Raw genomic sequence first — 27,267 nt, forward strand, 5'->3', positions numbered from 1 at the left:
AAAACTAAAATTCCATTTTTTTACTGTGCCATCAATTGTTATGTGTACTTAAAGTTTCAGTTTTACGATAATAGCACGTTTGTGGAAGCTCCACAGGCAGACAGAGATGGATGGTTGGGTGCGTTTCATATTCTTTGGTTCTGCACCCATGTTCTCTGCCAAACCCCAAAAATATGAAAGAAAGAACACCGAAGTGAATGGGCCACCCAACCACCAGCAGCAAGTGGAAACTTCTGCTCATTGTTGCACGTCGGCCCTTTTTGCTAAAAATGACGAGTTCGGTGGTTTGACCCTTAGTTGATCAATTGATTTTTTTGTGAAATTTACTTTTGAATGACTCGATGAGTTTTAGTTGTTCAAGAAATTTTAATTTGAAATAAAAAATTGAAATTCAAACTATTAGCTTAGAATATCACTCTATATAATTCATTGTGGTTAAGTTGGAAGCCCCCTCACATTGAAAGTTCTCCTTCTGAATCGTCTCGCATCGGCTCTAAGGGGGACAAGTATTCTCACACACCCCATTCATCGTGGTTCTGGCAAAGAGTGGAGTGTGCCACTTGAGCAAATTTGAATAGGCAAGCATAAATTTTATTTTTTCCGCTGACTATGCCCGATCGATTTGACGAGAACGACCGGCGTTCATCGGCGTCCTGGCGCGGGGACTGGTTAGGCGTCGGGAGTTTTGTTGTTGTCCTGTCCCGAAAAAAGAGGGACAATCGAATCACTGGATTTGAACTTCACGACTTTGCATGGAGAAAGATTTTTTGAATGATTGTCCCTGTGCGAATCACAATTTGAGCTTCATATTCTTCAATATGAGTTCAACATTAAATCTTTTTTTTTAAATCCATTGTTTTCTTATTAAATTTTAACCAAAAATCACATATTCGTATCTTTCAGAACAGTCTCTTTTTCAAAAGTTTGTAATGTTAGCAATAAAATGTCACCCTTCTCTGATAGCATTGTTATTTTCATTAAACACCCAGAACTGGGCATCGGCATTAGCGTGGTTCACGTTTCTATGAAAAAGACAAAAGTTGTTATTTTGTCTTGCATCAACCGGAATTTCGTTCTTTTATGTCCCCAGAAGCACTCCTGAAAATTTGAGCCCATTTGGTAAGGTCTAGGAGCTCCAGTTTTAATTTGAAATTTATATGGGATTTTGATTTATTTTCCATGGGAAACTATCTTTTACATTGTATTAGGATTTTTTTATAAATCGATGAAATGACTTGATTCTTATAGTAGGAGATAGGTTTTGAACTGGGAACAACTTTGTAGAACATACCAACATGCTAGGAAGTGACCCTTTAAAGATACAGATACTTTTAGATGGTGGCTGGCCCTTCAAAAGCCACCATCTAAAAGTATCTGTATCTTTAAAGGGTCACTTCCTTGTTGGTATGTTGTACAAAGTTGTTCCCAGTTCAAAACCTATCTCCTACTATAAGAATCAAGTCATTTCATCGATTTATAAAAAAATCCTAATACAATGTAAGATAGTTTCCATGGAAAATAAATCAAAATCCCATATAAATTTCAAACTGAAGCTCCTAGACCTTACCAAATGGGCTCAAATTTTCAGGAGTGCTTCTGGGGACATAAAAGAACGAAATTCCGGTTGATGCAAGACAAAATAACAACTTTTGTCTTTTTCATAGAAACGTGAACCACGCTAATCGGCATACGAGAGGATAAAGAGCATGGTAGGTAGTAAAATGGTACCGTGAGTACATTACTTGTGGGTTCATTTTCCCAAAAGTTCACCCATAAAAAAATACCGGTACCGAGACTCAAACCCAAGATCATCACCATATTGAACCGATCCTTTGCCGTATGGGCCATCATGGTCCAGCGACTAAGTGGCGGTCGTTTGTCCATATAAGCCATTCAATAGGATGAACTGTTTCAATGAACGAATGAACACGCGAGAGGTCTTTACTCACGCAGAATAGAAATTTCCTCACGTTTCTTTTCGGGAGGACTATCCCCTAGGTACGTAAGTATTCGAAAATCTTCTGAAGGAATTTTAGCTCAAAAATTAAAGTTTCTCAAAATCTATATTTTTTTCAATACTGATTTTTTTAAGAGGCAAAAACCCGTGACTTTTGAGCCTTAGAGAAGTAAGAATCAAATTTTTTTTTTTTGTCTCTTTTGAAATTTTTATAAAGTTAAAAAAACGAAAGGTTCAGAAACAAACTTCAACATTCCTGTTTTTTTATCAAATTTTAAACCGCCGTACTCCAGCAACCAGAGGTCCAATCTTAAATTTCGCTTAGATAAAATTTCAGGAAATTTTCTGAATATTTCCAAAAATGGTAATATATGGTCACTACCGAAAAACATTGAAAAACTGCAAATTTGTTTAGTTGAAATGAAACTTAATGTTGCCATTTTTCGAAAATTTTGCACATTAAAAAAAAAGAGATCATTCAAAAAAATCAATGATGATGTAAAAATTCTATTCAAAAACAAAATGATCGATATTATTTAAAAAAACATATTTTCAAAAATATTTTTTTCAATAGTGGGCAAACGTGTGCATTAATTCAAAAAAATGAAAAAGTGCGACTGTTTCCAAAAAGTTTCCTAGAAATGGCTTTAACTTGAAAACGGTGCACTTTATCAAAATTTTACTAGAGTAATTTTTGATTGCAAATTTGATTTTACATCGAAAAATGCAGTTGAAATTTTTTTGCGACCAATATCTCTTTTTTTTAAATCAGTATTGAATAAAAAAAATCATAACTCGGTCAAAGATTTTTTGTACAACCTGGAAACTTCTGAAAAGTTGGCATTTTATGTCCTCTAAATCATATCAAAAAATGAATAAAAAAAATAAAAAAATAGTGTTTTTATTTGCCAATCAAGTTTTAGTGAAAAAAAGTTAAATAAAAAATGAATATTTTTTACCCTGTATAATTTTTTTTCAGTGTAGTTCATATCTATACCTACAACTTTACCGAAGACACCGAATCGATCAAAAAATTCCTTCAAAAGATACAGATTTTTGAATTTTCATACATCATTTTTGTATGGACGACAGCTGCCAAACTTGTATGGAAAATTGTATGGACAAACTAATGATTCAAAATGGCTTCTTTAGGCATATCGAAGGCACCAAAAAAGTTTCAGTCAGATTAAAAATACAAAAAAAAATCGAATGACCGAAATCTGAGAGAACTGCTCTACAACAGACTTGCTTCTTAACATATAATAATAAAATATTATTGAATTCCTGTTTTTTTTTTTTCTTTTTTCATAACAACAATCGTTGGTTGTACGTCATTTGACGATTTCTGGCCAATAATAAAAAAAACCATCGATTATACTAAATTTAATTGATATTGAAACTTCTAGCATTCCATATTCCGGGTATTTTTTGAAGCACAACTAGCCCGGGAAATTGAAAATATTTGTTATTTTATAAATTAAGAGATTTTTTTCCTAGACAGGAAATTGGACGCTCTAGATCATAATAACTAAGTGTTTTGTTATATACTCAAATTTGTTAGCTTCTTCAAAATCGACCTATAACTCGGATTTAGGATTAGAATCTAACCACAAATGAAGTGGAAACTTTTTTTTATTTTTTTAACCTTACGTTACCTTACAATTTATTGGTAAATATCTGGTTAAAATATGTTTTTTATATTCTTGATATAATAGTTATAAAGGCTCACTTTTAAAATATTCTATTCAAAAAGCAGAGAAAATTTTCCACAATTTTCTTTCGATTACTTTGGAAATCGTACAAGGGTAATTCTCTACCAACTCACACGAAATCGGGAAAAGTTGCCCCGACCCCTCTTCGATTTGCGTGAAACTTTGTCCTAAGGGATAACTTTTGTCCCTGATCACGAATCCGAGGTCCGTTTTTTGATATCTCGTGACGGAGGGGCGGTACGACCCCTTCCATTTTTGAACATGTGAAAAAAGAGGTGTTTTTTAATAATTTGCAGCCTGAAACGGTGCTGAGATAGAAATTTGGTGTCAAAAGGGACTTTTGTGTAAAATTAGACGCCCGATTTGATGGCGTACTCAGAATTCCGAATAAACGTATTTTTCATCGAAAAAAACACTAAAAAAGTTTTAAAAATTCTCCCATTTTCCGTTACTCGATTTTAAAATTTTTGTTGAACATGTCATTTATGGGAAATTTAATGTTCTTTTCAAATCTACATTGGCCCAGAAGGGTAATTTTTTCATTTAGAACAAAATTTTTCATTTTAAAATTTCGTGTTTTTTCTAACTTTGCAGGGTTATTTTTTAGAGTGTAACAATGTTCTACAAAATTGTAGAGCAGACAATTACAAAAAAAATGATATATAAATATAACGGGTTTCCTAATAAACATCACGAGTTATCGCGATTTTACGAAAAAAAAGTTTTGAAAAAGTTACTTTTTGCGTTTCTCTTTGTTTCGTCGTCCGTGTCTGTCGCGGATGACCATGAATGGCCATGATCGATGACGACCAACTTTTTCAAAACTTTTTTTCGTAAAATTGCGATAACTCGTGATGTTTATTTGGAAACCCGTTATATTTATATATCAATTTTTTTGTAATTGTCTGCTCTACAATTTTGTAGAACATTGTTACACTCTAAAAAATAACCCTGCAAAGTTAGAAAAAACACGAAATTTTAAAATGAAAATTTTTGTTCTAAATGAAAAAATGACCCTTCTGGGACAATGTAGATTCGAAAAGTACATTAAATTTCCCATAAAATGACATGTTCCAAAATTTTACAGTCGAGTAACGGAAAATGGGAGAATTTTAAAACTTTTTTAGTGTTTTTCGATGAAAATACGTTTATTCGGAATTCTGAGTACGCCATCAAATCGGGCGTCAAAAGTCCCTTTGACACCAAATTTCTATCTCAGCACCGTTTCAGGCTGCAAATTATTAAAAAACACCTCTTTTTTCACATGTTCAAAAATGGAAGGGGTCGTACCGCCCCTCCGTCACGAGATATCAAAAAACGGACCTCGGATTCGTGATCAGGGACAAAAGTTACCCCTTAGGACAAAGTTTCACGCAAATCGAAGAGGGTTCGGGGCAACTGCTGTGTGAGTTGGCGGAGTATTACCCACAAATACTAACTGAGATAGAATTAAATTTGAAAAAAAAATTAACTGCTTTTAAACCAGACTTAGTTTTTCACCTTGGTCGTTTTATCACTGTTAGAAAATTAAATCATTATAAAATGTTTCAATCTTTTGTATAAGGTTCGAAAATTTTAATATCAAGCCATTAAAAATCACCAAGTCATAAAAATCAAAATCATTGTTCTCCCTGTGTTATTTCCAAATTTCTCAAAGATTTTTTATTAACTGGCATTGCAAAAAACACTTTCAAGGATATAATATTGTTTTTGTATTTCAGTCAAAAACCGACAATTATTCTTCCAAATTGGATTACCGTCATCAGGGGTGACATTGGGTCTGGGGGATGAGATTGGGTCATACAAAAATGCTGAAATTTGTATGACCTAATCTCACCCCTCAGCCCCAATGTCACCACTGATGACGTTAGCATTTTTTTTGGATTTTTAAAAATGAATAAAAATACATGATGATTACTGAAAAAGTTTTACTGAAAACCTTTTGGATAAATCTTAACTAATCGTAATGTAAGGTTATAATTAAATTAAGCTGGTACATATTTTTAAAGTTTTTGTCCCCCCCACGCTTTTAAATTGGCACGAAAAATCAGGTAGCAAAAAAATATTTTTTCAAAATTTCAATATTTTAATAAAAATTTAAGGTGCAATCAGTTGAAATCAACTTAAAATGCATTCCCCTGCTTTTAGAATCATTTTTAGCATGTTTGGGTTGATTTAAAAATCTAAAGAGTTTATGAAAATTTTCGATGTTTATCAATAATTTTTTTTGCTAAAATTTTTGTATTCGTCAAATTTTACATGTTTTTCCATGCAAGTGTTGAAATTATGGCTTGTTATTTCAATATTTTTATTTTTTTCCACCCCTCCCTTCAAGCCGGTCAGAGCCGAGGGACAAATACTTTGAAAAATATTTGCATCGGCCTTTTTTTCATAAAATTATTTTTATTAGATCCTTTTCGGTGCTGGAACCTGGTTAGGACCGAGTCGGCTTTTGTAATTACATTTTGCTTAAAGCTAAGAGGATCTTGTGTGTAAATGTTAGTGGGAGGGGAGCCGATTACCCGCGGTTTTGCATCGGCCTTTAAAGATGTTGCTTCAAAAAAAAAAAAAAAAAAAAAACGAAACAAGACGATGCGTTAAGAAGGACAATGGGGTCATGATTATCATTAGCACAACATAGTGGAGTGCATGAGAACCCGATTGATAGCCTTCTCTTGACCCCCCGCATCATCCATTGGTCAGATTACCCCCGGTCAACTGATTGTGGTGATAGTCCTTGGGAGGTGGTTGTAGAGGGTGGATTTTATGATCCATCCGCTGCCCAGCGTGGAAGTGATTTTTATGATGGTGTTATGCTATGATGGCAATTCAGGGGTTTTTCCTGGCGGTATTGCTCGGCAGTTTATTGGAGATGATGGCTGGATTGGATTTATGGCCGATGACATTGGATGGGGCAAATCTAATTTGTTGATGGAAAAGCACTGTTGGATGATCCGAAATTGTTTCAACTCGAGTGATACAAAACATTTCCTGAAATATTTCGGGCAAAACTTGGAGAGTGAATTTATGTGAGCAGATAGCTGATTTAAGCAGGAATTTCACCCTTCACCTTCGGAACCACCCTTCCCTTCCAGTTGGAGTTGAGAGCCAGGCCTTCTGGTGAAATGAGATTTTTTTTCGCTTCCTTCCACTTTTGCCTTGTGATGCTGCCTGGGTAGCGTAGAGAAGTGGAAAGTCTTGGTCGTCGAAGCCGACCTCCCCCCCACCCATATCATCGTGCTGAGCTATGATCTCTAACCGGCTTGTGGGTGGTGGGTGGTGTAGGTAGGTTCGAGAATGACGGTATGTCCCTTCGCTTTGCCTTCAACTTTGTTGCAGATTTTCTTTTTGGTTCCACCAACCCATCACTACCTCCCTCCCAAGAGTTGGGAAGCACCGCCCGAGGGCCGCATTCTGGTGATGTTGAACATTTTCAGCATTAGACATGCTTTGCATTACAAAGGCCGTATGAAATATGTTTTCAGCGCGCGCGCTCGCTCGTTTCCAGAGCTTTCAAGGTGAGGCTGATGGGTTGGGCACTGGATGGTGGAGTTGATGCTGCTGGTTACAGGAACTGGGCCGAATCTTTTATGCTGCTGGTGTGGAGATTTCTTTCCTGGTGAAGGTCGCTGCGGGTTGAACTTTAACGGAATTCGCAGCTTGCGGGGTGGATTGAGTTTAGGATTTTCATTCAGTTTTGATTGGACTGTTACAATTATATATTTTGAGCCATATTGAAACAGGAATTTAAGTAGTTTAGACATGGATAAAACAAAACCCGTTCATGAACTCCACATTTAACGAACAAAATGGACACGAATCGAACCTTTCCCCCCCAACTCAGCAAACCAAATCGATTTCAACCTCTTTGAAGGGCAGCCCTCCATGCCATACCCAACTTTTCCCGAAATTTCGGACCTACTCTAACCCTGTCACTCGAATCATTCTCCCTTCATCTGGGCCGAGTTTTCCCCTCAGTATTAAGTTTTTCCTCGATGAATTGAAGCGATAAAGGGGCAAAAAAATAACTTCAACCACAACCAGCGCGGCAGACCTTTGTTTCTGCGGGTTCTGAGCCGAGTTCTGATTACATCTCCTTCAGAATCCTTTCTTAATTCAGCCAGATTGGGACGAACTCCCCCCCTTTCACCACAGACTTTGGTAATATTAGCAGTGATTTACAAGAAAATTAATTTAGGATATAATTGTGTATTCGGTTACATAATAAGATAACTTTTGTTATTGCGTTCGTCCAAGCCGGGAGACACAACACAAACAAAAAAAAAGCATTCATTTAAGGGGGCGCGGCGATCGTCACCAGGCACTCTGACTGTCGACCCAGGGCGGAAAAGGACTCTTCAAGAAAAAGAAAAAGGTTGCGCGCCACCGAACCGAAATGGACGCTGATAAAGGCGCTTTTTCTTTTGAGCTCCTTCCAAGTTGAAAGGAGGCAGCCAGACTGGGAAGTCGATTCCGCATGGTTTAGGCCCCATTTCGGTCGTTTGCCTCTGCCGCTGTTGTTATCGAGATTTCGCCCTTATCGGTGGGGTGAAAGTGGTGGTTTGGGGCTCTTTTGCAGCCTGTTTTCGGCGGAAAATGATGGAAATTGCTTCACGATGAAGATTTAATCATGTAAAAATTATAATCGCAGGTTCAAGTCGATTGACTGGGCTCGGACTTGATAATGGGGAGTTGGGACTTTGGTATGGGTTTGATTATTGCATTGAATATACACATTTAACTTTTGGACGTCCATAGCAGATTTGTCAGAGTCTACCAAATTTACATCCCGAATATGAGCTCGATTTGACGAAAACAGAAGCATTCCGATCCAAGTATCATCATTGGCGTGTAGTCCAACTTCTTGCGATTCAGCTAATTGATGGGTCATGTCAACTTAGTATAATTTTATTAGACAATTTCACATCAAATGCAACCAGAAGAAAGTCTTTTGGTCTAAGAGTTGGAAAGTTACGAGTAAAAAATTTTAAAATTATCTTGAAAATCAACAAAAAGAGGACAGGGCCAATGTTAGAGGGATGGTCATATCGGCACCAAACTTGGGATTTCTGTTAACTATCTGTAGATGAATGTTCCCTCCAAGTTTGGTCCAAATCGGTGAAGGTAGAGTCCAAAAGTGTACCCTGTTGACGTAATCTTAATCATCTTACAAATTTTGGATTTTTTACAAAACAAAAAAAAATGGGGGAAAAATCTTTTAACGAACACATTGATATTTTGCAAATTTTTGATGGTAGCATAGCATGATGTATCGATTTTGTTATTCTTTTTGATCCTGAATTATGGAAACCAGGCAAGCTTTTTTATTTTATTTTTATTTTTTACTGTTGGGACCATCCATAAACAACGTGGACACTTAAGGGGGAGGGGGGGTATGGCGATTGTCCACGCTCCATACAAAAAACCTGTTTTTGTATGGACAATTGTCCACGAGGGGGGGGGGGGGTTGTTGAGATTTCCAAAAAAGTGTCCACGTGGTTTGTGGATGGTCCCGTTACTATTTACATTTAGAGATCCTTTGTTCAAAATATAAAATATGTTTTTTTCGTTTGAATAGATTTTGTTTAATTTAACTAGGCCGTTGAAAATCTTTTTAAAGTATATCCAGATATTTTTTTTATGTGTTTAGTGCTGCTTCAAATATTTTTTGAAGTTTTTGAAGTATAATTAAAGAATAAAAAAATGAATACAACCTACAGTTTTAACATTTGCATGAAAAAAGTGTTTTAAAATTCATTAGATACCTGATCTCTTGTTTTGCAATCATATGTTTCCAAATTATGTTGATATTGACGCAAGAATAAAAAGGTTTTGCAATACTGTACATTGGAATTTAAAAAAATCAAAATATTTTCAAACGAGCCCAAACATGCTGAATATGATTATTAACGCAAAATTTTTTTTTGTTTCCCTCTGATTTTTCTAGTGCACCCACCCCGGGACATAATTCCCTGGATTTTTTTCAAAACGAAGAATTCCCGAATACCGGGATATTGTGTATTTCGTTCCGGGAATTCCCGAGGCTGGAAAAAATATCAAATTTTGGTCTGGAAATTCGGATTACGTTGCAGGAATAGATGAACAACGATACAGAAAAATTAAGCATACCGTCATCAGGAGTGACATTGGGTCTGGAGGGTGAGATTGGGTCATAAAAAATTCAGTTTTTTTGTATGACCTAATCCCCCCAGACCTAATGTCACCCCTGATGACGGTATATAAGCGTTATTTTGACATATAGAGGAAAGTTGATAGAATTTACCAATCTATAAAATACTCAGCCCTTTAAATATTTTTTTATTTTATTTTATAAATATTTGAAAAGTCTATGTATATTCACGATTTTAAATAAAAAAATATATATAATTTTAAACTATTTTTCATGAAACATCTTTGACAAATAAAGATGAATGTATCGAATAAAGACAGCTGTATTTTTTTTTTTATTTTGCATAATGTTTTGATTTTTTTATTGATTTAGGTTAAAACAGGAACAGAACAAAACAATTAGTACAACTATCTCTAAATTAATTGCTCTAAAATCTCCTGTACCTATTTAGACTGTAGTCCTGATTTTCTCAATTTGGCGGTTGTTAGTTTAAGATAATTTGTAAAATATTTTTTATATAAAATATGAATTCTAAAATTTTCTAAAATGTTATATTAGCTGGTATAATTTAAGTTGTGGTTTTAGACAATTCAAAAGATTTTTAAGCTTTTCTAGTTATTTCAGATAAAATTTAGGCCGTTGCAAATATTTTTAAAGTTTATGTCCCTCGACTCTGGTCGGGGTCGAAGGGGGTCGAAAAAAAAATCTAGATTAAATTTTCAAAAGGTCCTTCCTATTTAGGAAAAAAAGGTTTTTAAAATGCATTTTACACCTGCCCAGTTGTTTTGCAATCATTAGTAATCAAAATATGAAAGTATTGAAGAGATTTTATTTTCGCCGAAAAAAAAACTTTTTGCGGTGCTGTACATTGGATTTTGACAAAAAATGATTTTTTTTATCGATCCCAGATATGCTAAGTATGATTTTGAATGCAGGAAAATGCATTTCTAATTGTTTTCAGTTGGTTAGACTTCTATTTCCTTTGAAATTTTGAAGTTTAAAAAAAAAATTTTTTTTTGCCCCCTGATTTTTTGGACCGATTTTGAAGGGGAGGGGGGCGACATAAATTTTTAAAAATATTTGCAACGGCCTTATTTATGAATTAAAAATTCTGGTGCATTTAAAAACCAAAACACAACAAAGAACAAAAAAAATCTTTCAAGCTATCTAAAAACTGTTATTTTTGTTTAGATTGAAGTGTAGATTATCACCAATGAATAGTATTGAGCTAAATCTATGATTTTAAGCTTGAAAAACATGACAAATATAAAGAAAACATAGATTTTATTAATGTTCTAAAAATTCCTGGGATTTCAAAAATATGTTTTCCCATTTCCTGGGAAATACAAAACCCGGAAAAATTTTACGCCCAAGATTTTCCGATCAATTTTGAGGGGGGAGGGGGACAATAAACTTTGGAAAAAAACAAAAAAAAATTGACGTTATAAAATCAATTTAAATTTCGATAGTTTTCAACTGATTGTAAAAGTTATTTCAATGCAGAAATATTTTTCAGCAATATTTTGTTTCCTCCTGTCTTGGGGATAAAAACTTCAAAATAGAACAACCATGTTTTTGGAAAACAATTTCAATCATTTGAACACAGAAAATGTAGAGTTAAATAAAAGATAATCAATCCAAAATCAATCAAATTTTCTTGAAAGTTCCATCAATTAGAAGCCATCCATGAAATTTTCAGGAACCTTGTGAAAAATTAAACCTTCGCCTTTTTGTACAAGGTGTAAGGGTGTAAAATAATAGTAGTTTATGCAACAAGTTTCAAAAAGAGGATTTTTTTCAGCACGAGTCTTACATGGATAAATACGAAGAGTGCTGAAAAAATCAAGTTTTGCAACGAGTTCCATACAACATTTTTTGCAATTCCAAAAAACACACACTGAGTGAAATTTTAAGTCAAATTTTCATGTATTTTGTCAATAAATCGTTTAAATCAAAAAAAAAATGTTGAAAAGTGTAACTTTTCGAAACAAGTGCTGAAAAGTTCAACTTTTCAGCACCCATTTGAGTGCTGAAAAGTAGAACTTTTCAGCATTTTTTTGAAAAGTGTTGCTATTAGATTCTGTTATTTTTGGTTCAGAAAAGTAGGCTATTTCATCGTCCAAGAATGACAGGAAAAGTGAGTAGTTTCACGACGGAATTGCAATAATAATTTTTTAATCATTCCGTCTCTTTTTCAAAACTTTTTTTTTCGTAAAATCGCGATGACTCGTGATGGTTACAAGCAAATTCCTTATTTTTATACTGCTCTTTGATTTTGTAGATAATTGATACACTCTAAAACATAACCCTGAAAAGTTAAAAAATAACACGAAATTTGTTAATTTAATGGTTTGTTCTGTATGAAAAATACCCTTCTGGATAATTGCAGATTCGAAAAATCATTGAATTTCCCAAAAAAATAACATTTCGATGTCTCTGTGCACTCTTGTAACAAGCTTGCTGGTTTACCTATCTAGGTAGTTAGAGAGCACGGAGGCATCGATTTGTCAACAAAATCTATTTGAGAAACAAAAAATTTAAGAATTTCTGATTTTTTTTTCGATGAAAAATACGTTTTTCGGAATTCTGATTACGCCATCAAATCGCCATCAACCAATTTTACATAAAAGTCCTTTTGACATAATATTTCCAAAACATCACCATTTCAGTCTGCAAGTTAATGAAAACACTTCTTTTTCAATTGTTCAAAAATTGAAGGAGTCGTACGGCCCCTCCGTAACGCGGTATCGAAGAAGAGATTCATGATCAGGAGTGAAATTACCCCTAAGAACAAAGTTTCACGCAAACCGAAAGGTGTCGAGGCTACCGCTGTGTGAATTGGCGCCGAATTACTCAGATAACTTTCAAAAGATTTTTAAATATTATGTTCATAACAGCACACGATTGTGCTAATAAATGATGCAAATTTGCTTGTTTGGATTTTGTTAAGCAATCCGTGTTTCAGCTAATATTCATCCATGCAAACTTCTGGCAACGTTCAACATTCACAAAAGAGCATAAAATTCCATTTGTCACTATTCTTCATGCCCATCAAAATGCTAAAACCATTCCTCAAGTGCTCCACCACTAATATCATCAATTTCCCAAATTATGAGACACAACTCGATTTACAAAACAAAAAAGAAACCAACACACACACACGTACGCCCTTCCTCACACTCACAGTAATTACCGTAATCGAATTGCCTCTCACTTATCGCTCAACTCGTTCTCCGTTTCATTCATTGCCCATTTGCCCCACCCCACCTGACGCTCTCACACACGTGCCTATTTCAATGTACGTGTGTGTGTATGTGTGTTCTTGTAACAACGTTGTGCTCAATCTCTTGTACTTTGGTTTCATCCCCAAGCAATAGAGCAAAGTTGAAGGTAAAACGCTAGAGTCGACTTCCTCCTCCTCGTTTTCTTTTTTTTTTTGTTCACCGCCAGCACCAGCCTTTTTGCTCTCTTTTTTTTTTTGTTTGGCTCCTTTTGCTCCTTCTTCTCCGTAGTCGAAACGCCACCGATGTGGCAGATCCTGCTGACACTAAAGAACATGAGTTATGACTCCACCAGGAATCTTCCGCGAACGAGAGAGAGCGAATCTTCTCTCACGATTCTCTCCGATCACTTCTCACGTCTCGCGCAGCATCCTTTCTCACATGGCTCACGACTCACTCGTGTTACAACACACGCACACTACCGCGCGCAGCCTGTCTGGAAAAGGGACTTTTCCCACAGTATCCCTTCGGTCCACCCTCCACCACCCTCCACCCCCCTCTCAAAATAGCTCTCTTTCTCTGTATATGTGTGTCAAACCCCGATGATGCTGTCAGTTTGCCTATCACGACGACCACCACCAGTATCGGGGATTCGTTCTAGGCGAATCTGTCACGTTGCGTTTGTGTGAAACTGGTCCAGATGTCTGAATGAAGTTGGCACACACACGCACACACACTGTGTGGACTGCACCTACTGTCGTCGTTGTGTCGTTGGCCAACATTTTGGGGACCAAATCAGCCAGCATGCGCGTCCACCGACGACGACCCACAATGCTGGTGACGATGGTGGTATTGGGTGGAGGGGGTGGTTTGGGAGCGTTTGACACGGTTTTGGAACGAAACGGGTTGCGATTTTGAGAGTGGAGTGAACGACGCATTTGGGAGGTGTTGGAATGTTTTTTTTTTTTTCTTTTTTTTTGCAGTTTTTTTAAGTTACAGAAAAGACAATTGATGACCGATTGCTACTGTTTTTTAACTGTATAATATAGAACATTGCCACTAATCCTGCAACAATAAACACAGTAAAAATGTGTGAAATTACCTCTTTTTTAATGCAAAAAACCATCACTTAAACTGAAAAAGTGACAAAATACTGAAATAGTGGTAAATTTATTATTTTTTTAGAGGTAAAATTATAATTATTTTCTGACAATAAAAGATGTACTTGATTTGCAAAAAAAATACATTTTTTGACGAAAAGTGAAATTTGAAGTCACCAAAGTTTGTATACCGTATATCACTTTTTTTTTATTGTGGTCCTTATCCATACATACGACTTTGCCGAAGACACCAAATCGATCAAAAAATTCCTTCAAAAGATTCAGATTTTTGAATATTCATACATCATTTTTGTATGGACAGCTGCCAAATTTGTACGGATAATTAAATGTGCAGACTAATGATGCAAAATGGCTTCTTTGGGCATACCGAGTGCATTAAAAAAGTTTCAGCCGGATTAAAAAATACAAAAAAAATCGAATGACCGAAAGCTCAGAGAAACACTAACTTAATCCACCTATGTGGTTGGAGCCTTCCTCACAACAATGGCTGTACACAAGTTTCATCTATTTTTTATATCCGGCTTCCAAAAAGTACATCGATATCACTTAAGTGGCCATATCTCGAGACAGGGTTGCCAGATCTTCGATGTTTTGCACTCGTTGGAAAGGTCTTTTGATAACCTAACCAACAATAGGTCGGATAGTGGATCCGGACATAGTTTACATACATTTAAGTGAGATCCGGCTTCAAAAAAGTACATCAATATCACTTAAGTGGCCATATCTCGAGACAGGGTTGCCAGATCTTCAATGTTTTAGACTCGTTGGAAAGGTCTTTTGATAACCTTACCAACAATGGGTCGGATGGTGGATCCGGACATAGTTTACATACATTTAAGTGAGATCCGGCTTCAAAAAAGTACATCAATATCACTTAAGTGGCCATATCTCGAGACAGGGTTGCCAGATCTTCAATGTTTTAGACTCGTTGGAAAGGTCTTTTGATAACCTTACCAACAATGGGTGGGATGGTGGATCCGGACATAGTTTACATACATTTAAGTGAGATCCGGCTTCAAAAAAGTACATCAATATCACTTAAGTGGCCATATCTCGAGACAGGGTTGCCAGATCTTCAATGTTTTCGACTCATTGGAAAGTTCTTTTGATAAGTTAACCAACAATAGGTCGGATGGTGGATCCGGACATAGTTTACATACATTTAAGTGAGATCCGGCTTCAAAAAAGTACATCAATATCACTTAAGTGGCCATATCTCGAGACAGGGCTGCCAGATCTTCAATATTTTAGACTCGTTGGAAAGGTCTTTTGATAATCTAACCAACGATGGGTCGCATGATGGACCCGGACGTAGTTTACATACATTTAAGTGAGATCCGGCTTCAAAAAAGTACATCAATATCACTTAAGTGGCCATATCTCGAGACAGGGTTGCCAGATCTTCAATGTTTTGGATTTGTTGGAAAGGTCTTTTGATAACCTAACCAACGATGGGTCGGATGATGGACCCGGACATAGTTTACATACAGTTAAGTGAGATCCAAATATATGTGAAAACACATTTTTATACATAACTTTTGAACTACTTATCGAAACTTCAATCTGTATAAAACTCAATCTATGGGACCCTAAACCAAGTCGAATGCAACAAGTTCGGCTCAAATCGGTTCAGCCAGTGCCGAGAAACATGAGCTAGTTTGTTGGTCACATACATACATACACACACACATACACACACACACACACACATACACACACACATACACACACACATACACACAGACATTTGTTCAGTTTTCGATTCTGAGTCGATATGTATACATGAAGGTGGGTCTACGACGTTTTTATACGAAGTTCATTTTTAGAGCAGGTTTATAGCCTTACCTCAGTGAGGAAGGCAAAACATCGCTACAGTTTTTTTTTCTGCCAAGTGGCGTGGGTCTCGCCCAAAATTGTTCAAGTGTGAGATTTTTGTAGGAAATTCAGATCTCTTCAATTTTGCCGAAGGGTGCAAAACGATTCGAGTTGACTTGGTCCTGATTTTCGGTGATTTTTTTTGTTAAAATTTCTCTTTTATACTTTTTCACATGAACTAGGGTGTAACAAAAATGACTTTTTTGCGGGCATTCAGGGGTTTGTTTTGGTGGGCATACTGAGCCCAAATCCCAAATTTGAGCTTGATTCGACGTAACAGGAAATGCTCTTTTCAATTGAATTTTAAATGGCATTTAACCCGTAAAAAGATTTTTGTTCCCAAAAATTTCAATTTTTGAGGCACTTTGGCCGCTGAAGCGTTTTTTTTTGCATCATTGGCGTGTACGCTGATTCTTATGCATTAGCCTGTCCCATTTTGAGGTCACTTCTTAAATGATAGATTATGATGTTAGGAACAATGTTTTGTTAGACAAGAAAAAAAAATACTTTCTCGCACTCCCTAGTTGATTTACTGAAAAAAGTCACTTTTTTGAACAAATTTTCTAAAATCGCTTAGAATCAATACAAAAACTGGTTCGATCAGGTGTGTATTATCTTCAAACGATAGGTTTTTGTCCATAGATTAAGATGCACTATCAATATTGGACCAAAATTTAAGTTTTTGGACTCTCCCAGGCGGATTTGTGTCGACAAAATCGTTTTTTTTTCGAAACTTTTTTCAGAAATGTTCATTTAATTTAGGGTAGCCTATTTTTCCCAGTGAAACCAATACATGTAGCAGCTTGTAGGAAATTTCATGGCGAACATTTTTCCCTCTGACAAAATGCAATTTTGGCACTCCAGAGCCGAGATATTTGAGTTTTAGTGAGGAAAAAAGTGCCAATTTTCAAAATTTCTCAGAATTCAGAAGCAAGGCCTACTAATTACACGATATAGCAAGCATATGTCTCAAAGGTCAGGGTATGCTTTTTTATAGTAATTTTGGCCGCTGAATCCGAATCTGAAATCAAATTTCGTGTAAACAGTGATGTTTTGGAGCTACACCCTTTTGGAATGTTATTTGCGTGTTTAAGAGGCAGTTTTTGTAAATATTGCTCGGTTTGTTCTAGAGGTCGTATCGAGGTGCTCCGATTTGGATGAAACTTTCAGCGTTTGTTTGACTATACATGGGATGAACTCATGCCAAATATGAGCCCTCTACGACAAAGGGAAGTGGGGTAAAACGGGCATTGAAGTTTCGAGGATTTCGAATATGACAAAAGTGAAACTTAAAAGTGCCGCTATGGATGCAGGACAATAACTAACGTTGTAAAATATCAAATATCTCGGCTCTGGAGTGTCGAAATTGCATTTTCTCAGAGGGAAAAATGTTCGCCATGAAATTTCCTACAAGTTGCATGTATTGGTTTTACTGGGAAAAATAGGCTACCCTAAATTAAATGAACATTTCTGAATAAAGTTTTAAAAAAATCCGATTTTTCCGACGCAAATCCGCCTGGGAGAGTCCAAAAACTTAAATTTTGGTCCAATATTGATAGTGCATCTTAATCTATGGACAAAAACCTATGGTTTGAAGATAATACACACCTGATCAAACCAGTTTTTGTATTGATTCTATGCGATTTTAGAAAATTTGTTCAAAAAAGTGACTTTTTTCAGTAAATTGACTAGGGGGTGCGAGAAAGTATTTTATTATTTTTTCTTGTCTAAGAAAACATTGTTCCTAACATCATAATCTATCATTTAAGAAGTGAGCACCTGAAATTCCTCGACATGACCTCAAAATGGGACAGGCATGTTTTTGTTTATATTCAGTATGTAAAAAAAGTATTTACACCCCTTGGGCACTATGCACATTTTGTGATGAAACATGTAACAATTTAAAGTTTGACAGGAACCTAGCACTACGTTTTCTTCAGAAACTCATGCCGAACATTTTGCTACAAAAAGCTCATGAAAAGATGTTTTCTATAAAATGTTATATAACAAATACTATTACAAAAATAAAAAGGTGCAAAAAAAAGTTTGAACACCATTCGAAAAATTAGCATAAATAATGTTATTTATTGACAAATCACCATAAATCCAGTCTCCCAACTCCAAATAGGCTTCCTTGACTGATTAAAAAAATAATTTGGATTGAATATAAAGGTCCACGATTCACAAGTCAACCTATGTGGCATCAAAAAGGGCATAAAATTTTCGATCTTTTGATACACATACATCCAGGTTTTCTATAAAACCCACGTTGTTAAATACCTGGGCAAAAAGTAAGTTTGATCCAGGAGAACAAAAATTACGAAATTCCATACATTTTTGGCAGGTATTTAAGGTATTTATAGTTTACACAGGTTGACACTTAATATCAGAAAACCTCATTTTAAAAAACGTCCATTAATTGCCCTAAATACCTTCTGAGTGAAGATATTTTTTAAGAATATTTTGTTTGTATAAATCACGCTTTTAGTAAATATACCTTCCCAACTCCACCCGGTGCAATCACCTCCCCAGCATCCTCTCCATCTTTCCCCCAAAATCATCAACCCAGCATTGAGTGGCACCCGCGCGTCAGCAGGCCACCACAATCCTGTAACGCACCGACGGGGGTGAATGGATGCTGCGTTCGTGTGTACGTGTGTGTGTGTGTGTAAGGATTTACACCTTTTTCCTCCCCGCCCGCCCCTCAGCCCCCCTTCGCCACCCCCATCAACATCAACATCAAAGGCATACGCTATTTCTGTGTATGTGTGTGCGTACGAAAGATTTCCCTCAAGTGAGAGTGTGTTGGTGCAGTGGGAAATCTGACAGCACTGCTTGCACAGCATCCCCCTTCAATTGGGGACCTACTTTTTTCGGTGGTGGTTCGTCTTTCGGTGGAAAGCTCTCTTTTTCGTCGTCGAGTCGATAGTTGGGTGGCTTTCCGAGGAAAATTAGGGATTTCTAGTGGTTTTTCTACGATTAGTGGTGTGATTTGTAGGACGGGGAGTTGCAGCAGCAGTGATTGGGTGGGATTTTACCCGAGGAATCCTCGGATTCTTCGACGGGGGTTACAGTTTCTAGTGGAGTCAAAGGTTTGACAGGTTAAAAATTGCTCATCGGGGGGATGAAAATGGTTCAGGGTGTGTTTACTGGACTCTGATCAAAGTGACCGATTGGGACGGACAGGTTGGATCGCAGTGACCTTTTGGGGGTTGCGAATCGTAGTGGGCTGTCGAACGGAATCGCCTACTACATCGTCGACCTACAGTGCGAAAGGGAGTAGTACCGAGGATTAGAGCTGGTGACGGCCCTAGCACGGTCCAAGTAGGCCACAGCTGAGGGGCGTTAGAATCGAGTCCTTTTCTCACCGCAGTGTGAGTGAGTGAGTGAGTGAGCGTGAGAGAGTGAGCAGCAGCAGTGTGAATGTGGGAAGTGTGCGAATCGCGGTGGAAATTTGGGAAAATTAGGATATCAGTGATTCGAGCGTGAGCGAGAGCTGTCATCGAGCGGTGAGCAGTGAGTCGTGAGCAGGGGAACCACCGACGACGTTGTACTATCGATCGAACCGTAGGAATGCGGAGGAAAAGTGGCTCCGAAGCTCTTTTGACGGTGTCTGGATCGCTGAGTTTGGATTAGTTGGGCGGAGAATCGTCTACGGTTCTCGTGGAAGCGTTGGTGAAGATCGTAAGAGTGAAATTTGGCCAGGATCAGGTCGGATAACTGGCTGGCCGAATTTTCTTTCTTTCGGGCGAATGAGTGAGTGTGTGTATGTAAGTGGATTGGGGAAAAGTGTGAGATAAAAACAAAAATCATCATCAAGAAGAGCTGAAGGAATCTGGACGTGGATCTTCCGGACGTCTGGATTTCTGACGTTTCAGCTCACCTAATTCATACAAGATTCCGTGGCGTTTAGATTAAGTGATTCATGCAGAAGTTGTCCTACTTTACGAATCGTGAGATTTGGGTGTGTTTGACGAAGATTTTTTTCTTCTGGCTTTAGTCTGGAGGAGGCTGGAGCAGGAAGAACCGTAGCAATCGAGAATCATTTCTGTAGAGCAGGATTGTAGAAAAAGTGATCAAATTATAACAAATATAAAACTAAATCAAGTGAGATAAAGTGAGTGCGTACCACATCGTTGCACGACGTCGTGTGGGCTAGTAACGGATTAACCTTTAAACAAACATACACACACAGAGAGAGCAAATCTCAAAAGCATCAAGATGGGTGCCAAAGGTAGCGTTGAGGCTGCCAAAATGAACTCCGACAACTGGGGCCCGTTCGAGGTATGTTTACAACCCAAAAAGCCAAGTCGCTGGACACTTTCTACTAAACCTCTTCCTCTATCTCACAAAACTACACAAAATTAACACCCAATTTCGGCTGATCAGAACCAGTCACGAAATGCAACCTTAAAAGGGCAATAAAAATCTTATCAAAAACTGTCAATTCGAGCACTCCCCAGCAAAAAAATAACACCTACACAACCCCCTTCACCAACCACCTCCCTTTAACAAAAAATCTTCTTCATTTTCCGCTCACACTGCTCGTGCGTTTCCTTAACTTCCACAAACGCTCGCTCTGACTTTCTGACACGCTCACACGCACAAGCATGACAAAATCCAATGCTGAAAGTAACAACAAAAATGATAACCAAACAAACACGTGCAACAAGTCACGAAGTTTAAAAAAATGGAATAATTAAATCAAATTTCATGACTTTAGCTTTATTTTATAAACTACACCAACTCACTACCAAATACATACAGTTTGTTACTTGGTGAAAAAGTTTACTTGAAAAAGTGCTGTGAAAATCTGAGAAAAATACAAAGTAACGCCAGAGGCGAATATTCTGTGTTGAAAGCTTGTTTAAGGTCTCACGGAAGTGGTTTGCAGTTGTGATGAGTTAATTAAGCCGAAAAAGTCAGTTGTCAACATTGTTTGTCATGTGACTTTTATATTTGAGTTAATTTCATTTTCTATTTAAATTGTATGCTAGATTTTGTGTTTTGCAAAGAAAAAAAACAAGCCATAATCTCAACATTTGAATTAAAAAAGGGTTTTAAAATGCATTTTACACTAGTTCAGTTGTTTTGGAATCATTATTTAAAAAAGGTAAGATTTGAGAAAAACAAAAAATATAACGAAAAAAAACCGTACTGAACATCGAAAATATTCAAAAATTAAAAAGATGTTTGAAAAATAAATCCAAACATGTTGAAAATGATTCTAAACGCAGGCGAATGCATTTAAAATTGATTGAATTGATTTACATTGAAATTACGAGGCCTTTTGAAAAAAAAAAAATACAATGAAAAATGTATGTAGAAGAAGATTGTAAATACCTCTTTTTCGTCTGATATATTGCTTATTTCAATTTTCTTGTGGACTTAACACCTTCAAATTTTAATTGCCAAATTAAAACTCGAACAGAACGAGCTTGACAAAGGGGTATACAAGCAATTTTAAAAAGTTTTCGTTGTTAGTTAACTAGAATTATGAAAGTGTCACGTGTTTGGAGGCAACTATTCATTGTAATTATAGTTACATGACAATTCTCACAAAAATAGATATTTTTCCTGTATTTTGAAAATGCAATTTTTTAACTCTAAAAACACCTCAAAATATATTTTATTGCAATATGAATATCAAACGATCGTGTTTTTGTCGTAATACATTTTTTTTGAAAACACTGAAAATTTTCACAAAATTACGCATTTTGGAAAAAAAACTAAAAATTTCAGTTTTTTTCAATATCAAATTCAGTATCAAATGATCGGGACTTTGTCATACATTTGGAATGTAATCACAACATTTTTTTTAAAACTCTTAAAATTTTCACAAAACTACGTATTTTCGTTTATATACTCAAAATTTCAATTGGGTAACAAATAATCGGTTTTTTCCAAACATTTCGAATGTAATAATTTTTTAAACTTTGAAATTTTGAGTATTTTTCAAGAATAAAACGTAGTATTTTGAATATGTTGAGCATTTAAAAAAATGTTATAGCTTTCTAAATTTATTAAAATATCTCGATCATGTGATGCCTTTATTGTGAAAAACTGAAATTTTGAGCATTTTTCCGAAAATACGTGAAAAATTGTGAAAAAAAATGAGTTTTATCAAAAAAATATGTAACAACTCTCAAAATGTATGAAAAAATCTCGATCGTTTAATAGGCATATTGTAAAAACTAACATTTTGAGTGTTTTGTGTAGTTTTGTGAAAATTTAGAGTATTTTCAAAAAAGAACCTATATTTGAAATGTATGAAAAAATTCCAAAAATTTCCCATATTGTAAAAAAACTGAAACTTTGAGATTTTTTTTCGAAAATTGGTAGTTTTGTGAATTTTTCTAGTATTTTCAAAAACTGTTGTTTTTAAATTCGAAATGTATCAAAAAATACCGACCATTTATACCCATATTGTGAAATAATGAAATTTTGAGTATTTTTTTCAAAAATACGTAGTTTTGTGAAATATTTTAGTATTTTCAAAATTGTGTGTTATAATTTTTGAAATGTATGAAAAATTCCGTACGGCAAATAACTAAAATTTTAATTTTTTTTTTTTTCAAAGATACGTAGTTTTGTGAAAATTGTAAGTATTTTCAAAATAAATTATTACATTCGAAATGTATGAAAAATCCCGATGATTTGCAACCCAGATTGCAATAACAATATTTTTGAGTATTTTTTCAAGAAACTTTGCATTTTAAAAACACATGAAAAATACGAGCTTCGATACGAAGATCGAATGAAAACATCAGGGGTTTTTAGAAATAATTATTTTTTTGAAATATTTAAAAAAGTAGCTCAACTAAAATAATGTGTATCACATTTTGTGATATTCTTTTTCATTTTATTAAATCTTCTAAACTTAAAATGGTTGTCTCTTCCCCATATTTGTTCAACTTGGTCTTCTAAAATCTTCGAGAATATGATTAAATTCGACAAAATAAAATTCGCATGTTTGTTTACATTTTCAATAAATATTAGGATCTTTAAACTTTCTGATACTGTTTAATTTTACTACCATAAATTTATGGTTATTTATTTATGGTCAACTGTTCTCACTTTCAACTCAAATATAGGCTTGCAAATCATTTAAAAAAGAGTTTTGACATTTGACCAAACTGATGTGTTCTTTGGCAATATCTTCAATTAAAAATAATGAGTTGTGAATAAATTTCAATTCTTTTCAAAATAATTGCAGGGGCATTTTAGAAGCCAATCGGGGCAGAATTTTAAAATTTCGATACAGTTATGCTCAAATGGATGCACCCGCCAGCTATTTTTTACTTGAAATTAGCATTGTGAGTGAATTTTTAGCTAAATTTCAAATGAAATATAAAGCTGCTTTTCCCAAAGTGTTTCACATTTTGTGATTAATTGTGGATGCTTTTATTTGATTTATTGATTTCCTAAGAGTAACGAAACTAACAACATTTGAAGTATAACAAAGTTTTAATATTGATAACTGATGTTTTGCTTTAATTACTATCTCAACTGCAATTCACTTCTTTGCTGTACATTTTTTTGTAAATATCGATTTCGAATACTGTAAATAAATAATTAAATTTTTGGTATCATTAGTTCACGTTTGTGCTTCTCGTTTGAAAACTAGTATTTCACATTAAACAAGTAGTAGTCCGATTATTGCTAAGCTTTGCTGTATCAACCATAAACACTCGATATAAACTTTAGTATTTCATACTCAAAATTGTCTTCCACAAATGGGAGGCCATCTCACCCTTCCAACCAATCAACCTCATTTTCAGTTTCAATCACAATCTACAATCACCAGCTACGCCCATTTAATTGCAATTTCTTTCAGTCTACTTCAAAATCCATGCATTAATTTTAATACACTTCAACTATTATAATAGCTAGAGCTTCAAGATTGTCTCACCCCCATCTTAGAGAATGAAAAAGTAGTCCAGTAGTCTTCTCCAGGATTTCTTTTCCAATAGTGATTCCTCCCATTTTCACACCACACACACAGACACACATTTATCAGACCAGTCACCCGTATTTTATTATCATTTCATTAAAAATTTAAATTTCATCCGATTTAAATCCCCTTTGGCGGAGCAAGACTCAACAAACTCAATCAATATCAAACATTTATCTGCAAGGCAACCCCTTGCCCCTTGCCGTTAAAGCAGGGCTCGACACTCGACGACGTGACACTCCCTGGGCCCGTTTTTAAACTATGTCTGCGGTGGGAAAATAGTGCCGATTCATTATGGAAAGCGGCTTCAAACATTTAGGTCAGTTCTGGAGAATGTGCACGGACAAGACAAAGGTCCGCTCTTCTTTCTTCTTGAGATAAAGTTTTTGAGAAGAGGGGTTTTGACTGGGGGGGCCACTCATATCCTACGATGATGATATTGATTCAGTTTGATGGGACTTGTCTCCACTGTAATAAAGGAATCTTAACATAAATTAAAATTGAATAAATCTGTCTCCACTGTAAAAAAAATACACAAATCACCCCCGTTTTCTCTAGCTTTACCACGATTAGCACCCCACCGCAATAAAAAAAATAATCTTAAAATTCATAATTTCACCACTAACTGAAATCTCTTGCATTTCCTCGTCCAAACAGCGTGGCAGCAGCCGGCACTACAGCCACCGACACAACCAGCGGTCCCAGTCGCTGAACCGAGGCCAAGCACTATCACGGGCCGATGTGAGTGGGATGTGGTGACAGCAAGGAACCTCAGGTAAATGCACTTTTTGTCAACATTGTTTGTTTTACAAAGCAAGTTTATATTCATTTGAAGCAGTTTGTTGAGAATAATAATTATTTATTCTTGTTTAAAATAAAATTTCTTGGTTTCTAAATACTCTTTCGTATTTTAAAGCTGAATTTAAATAAAGTCAAATTTAATTAAACAACATTTTTTCAACGTTATCAACTAACAAAATATTTAAATTGTTTAATTTAAGTTCGATTTTCTAGATTTGGATTGGCAATTTTGATCATTTCAATGAAACTTTGTAGACATGTTATCCTATGCTTATATGAGCCATTTTTGTGTATATGGAGCCAATTGTACTAAAAAATAACATTTGAGCAGGGCGTAAGTTATTTAAATATTTTTGTATTTTGCAATTTAAAAAATATTGTATCTCGAAGCCGTTGCATCTTATCAAAAAGTGGTCAAACTTGTAGGAAATTTGACGGGCTTTCTATAAAAAATACACTGAATTAAAAATACACGCCACTTCCATGAGATTTTTTGATTTTCAACTTGAAATGTCAAATTTTAAGGTGATGTCACAATAGCCTTAAATGTTACAAAAAAAACTCACGAAAAATGCAGGATGAAATGTCTGTCCTAAAAAATACAAAAATCATTTACTAAAACTGTTTTTTTTTTTTTTGAAAAGTTGTATAAACGTCAAAATTAAAAAAAACCGATAGTGGCAATCGATTCGCGAAACACACAGCGGTTTAAAAAATTAAAATGTCAAAAGATAGTTTTTTTTTGTGGTTTTTGGCAATTTTTATATGACTGACTTGATTTTTCAGTCTCGAAAATATTTTTACCGTAAAGCTCGTCCAATTTCCCATAAGTTTACCTTTGACAGCTTTTCAATTGGATATGTGGGCAAACAGATGTAAGCTTAAATACATTTCTCATAACTGAAAACAGAATATTTTTTTTAGTGTGATAGAAACCTTAATAGTACATAAATAAGCTTACGTAAATATTAAAAAGAGTCAAATTAAAAAGCTGTCAAAGGCAAACTTATGCGAAATTTGTCGAGCTTTCTGGTATAAATAATTTCGAGACTGAAAAATCAAGTCTGTCCTACAGAAATTGCCTAAATCTACCAAAAAAAAACTTATAGTTTTTGAAACATTATAATTGTGCTAATTTTCTTACACTTCATCTTAGCAATACATACAACGTTAAGGGAGGAGGGCATTAAATATTTAAAAAAAATCCCAAATTCAAGTGTTAAACCTAAAACTCAACGAATCCTGAAATTTTTATTTTAAAACACAACATAAGCGATACTCTGAAATGTTTTCAAAAGTTCGATAATTTTTTCAATGAAAATCCAAAATTTCAAGCAAAAATGGCTCTCATTAATATTCTTCAACAAAATTGTTATTAATAATTCAAAATATGTGTGAGAGTCAAAACAATGCCTAAACCACATGTTAAAAAAACCAAAAAAAATATAGAAAATATATAAATTTTCTCAATTTCGTTAAAAAAATCGAATAATAGTCATAAGTATTTTTTGTTACGTACTATTTTTCTAAACACAGTGTTTGTACTGCAAGTAAAATGAATCCATTCTTCAAAACCATGAAACTGCTTTTAAATATGGCTCTGTGAACAGTTTGAGAGAATTAATAAAGAATAATATGGAGAGGATACATTTAAATGAAAATAAAAACATGAAGAAAATATGGTTTTGTTGGCAAATCTTTTAAGTCAGCTCATGAGCTCATCGTTTAGCTTCGCTTCGCTAGGAGATGGTGATTTTAGCGGATTGCAGACAGGATTTCGCCATGTGATGTGATGATTGTCTAATTCAGCTCATGAGCTCATGAATAAAAAGATAAGTTTTGAATTTTCCTTAAAAATCTGTTTTTTTTTTTTTACTGTTAACACTTTTTTTTGAATTCGCAGCTCAATTTTTTGAAATATCTAGAGCGAGATTTTGAAATATATTTGCATTTTTTGGACACCTTTTTATATAATACGAAGTTGTTTATTAATATTTTTTAATGATTCAGCAAATAAACGTCTTCGGTTGAAATTTATCCATTGTTGGTGTGAATCACTTTAACATGACTAGTTATTATGTTTGGCTAATTTGTACTTTTAATATTTTTCAGTTGCTTTTATTTATTTTTTCAGATATTTTCGAAAACACATTTAGTTGCAACCATTTTCGATTTTATATACGTAGCTAAACATTTTGTATGCTTATCTTGAATTTTTTTTAATATGAAATGATCTAAAAAATATGCATAAATTGTTAGAAAACCAAAGTTTTAACCTGGGCAAATTTCAAAATCAATAATCCACTGTGGAAAATTTGGAAATCAACAGACAACCAGCTTTAAATATTTAATATAAATAAAACTGTAAATTTTAATTTTTTGTTTAGGTCCAAAGCTGCAAAATCCAATATTTCGAATTGAAAAAAAATCTCTCAAAATCAGAAAACCTAAAATATATAAAAAATCTAAAATTCAAAAGATTTAAAGCGACAATAC

At 35.0% G+C, this 27,267-nt stretch overlaps 1 protein-coding gene across 15 annotated transcripts in view; it reads left to right on the plus strand.

Moving 5' to 3' along the window:
* LOC119769672 overlaps positions 1 to 27,267 on the plus strand; it is a 42,037-nt gene that overhangs the window by 13,068 nt on the left and 1,702 nt on the right. For 2 of the 15 annotated variants that reach the window (XM_038262996.1, XM_038262997.1), the window contains exons 2-3: positions 20,017 to 20,300; positions 24,628 to 24,745. In XM_038262996.1, the coding sequence (XP_038118924.1) occupies positions 20,238 to 20,300; positions 24,628 to 24,729 (165 nt within the window). In that variant the 5' untranslated portion in view covers positions 20,017 to 20,237 and the 3' untranslated portion in view covers positions 24,730 to 24,745. Of the gene's footprint in view, positions 1 to 18,868; positions 19,118 to 19,525; positions 19,787 to 20,016; positions 20,301 to 24,627; positions 24,746 to 27,267 lie in introns of those variants that run through there. The other 13 variants (XM_038262994.1, XM_038262989.1, XM_038262998.1 and 10 more) reach the window with 13 other exon arrangements.

Source organism: Culex quinquefasciatus, chromosome 3 (assembly GCF_015732765.1).
Source record: "Culex quinquefasciatus strain JHB chromosome 3, VPISU_Cqui_1.0_pri_paternal, whole genome shotgun sequence".
In the NCBI taxonomy this organism is placed as follows: domain Eukaryota; kingdom Metazoa; phylum Arthropoda; class Insecta; order Diptera; family Culicidae; genus Culex; species Culex quinquefasciatus.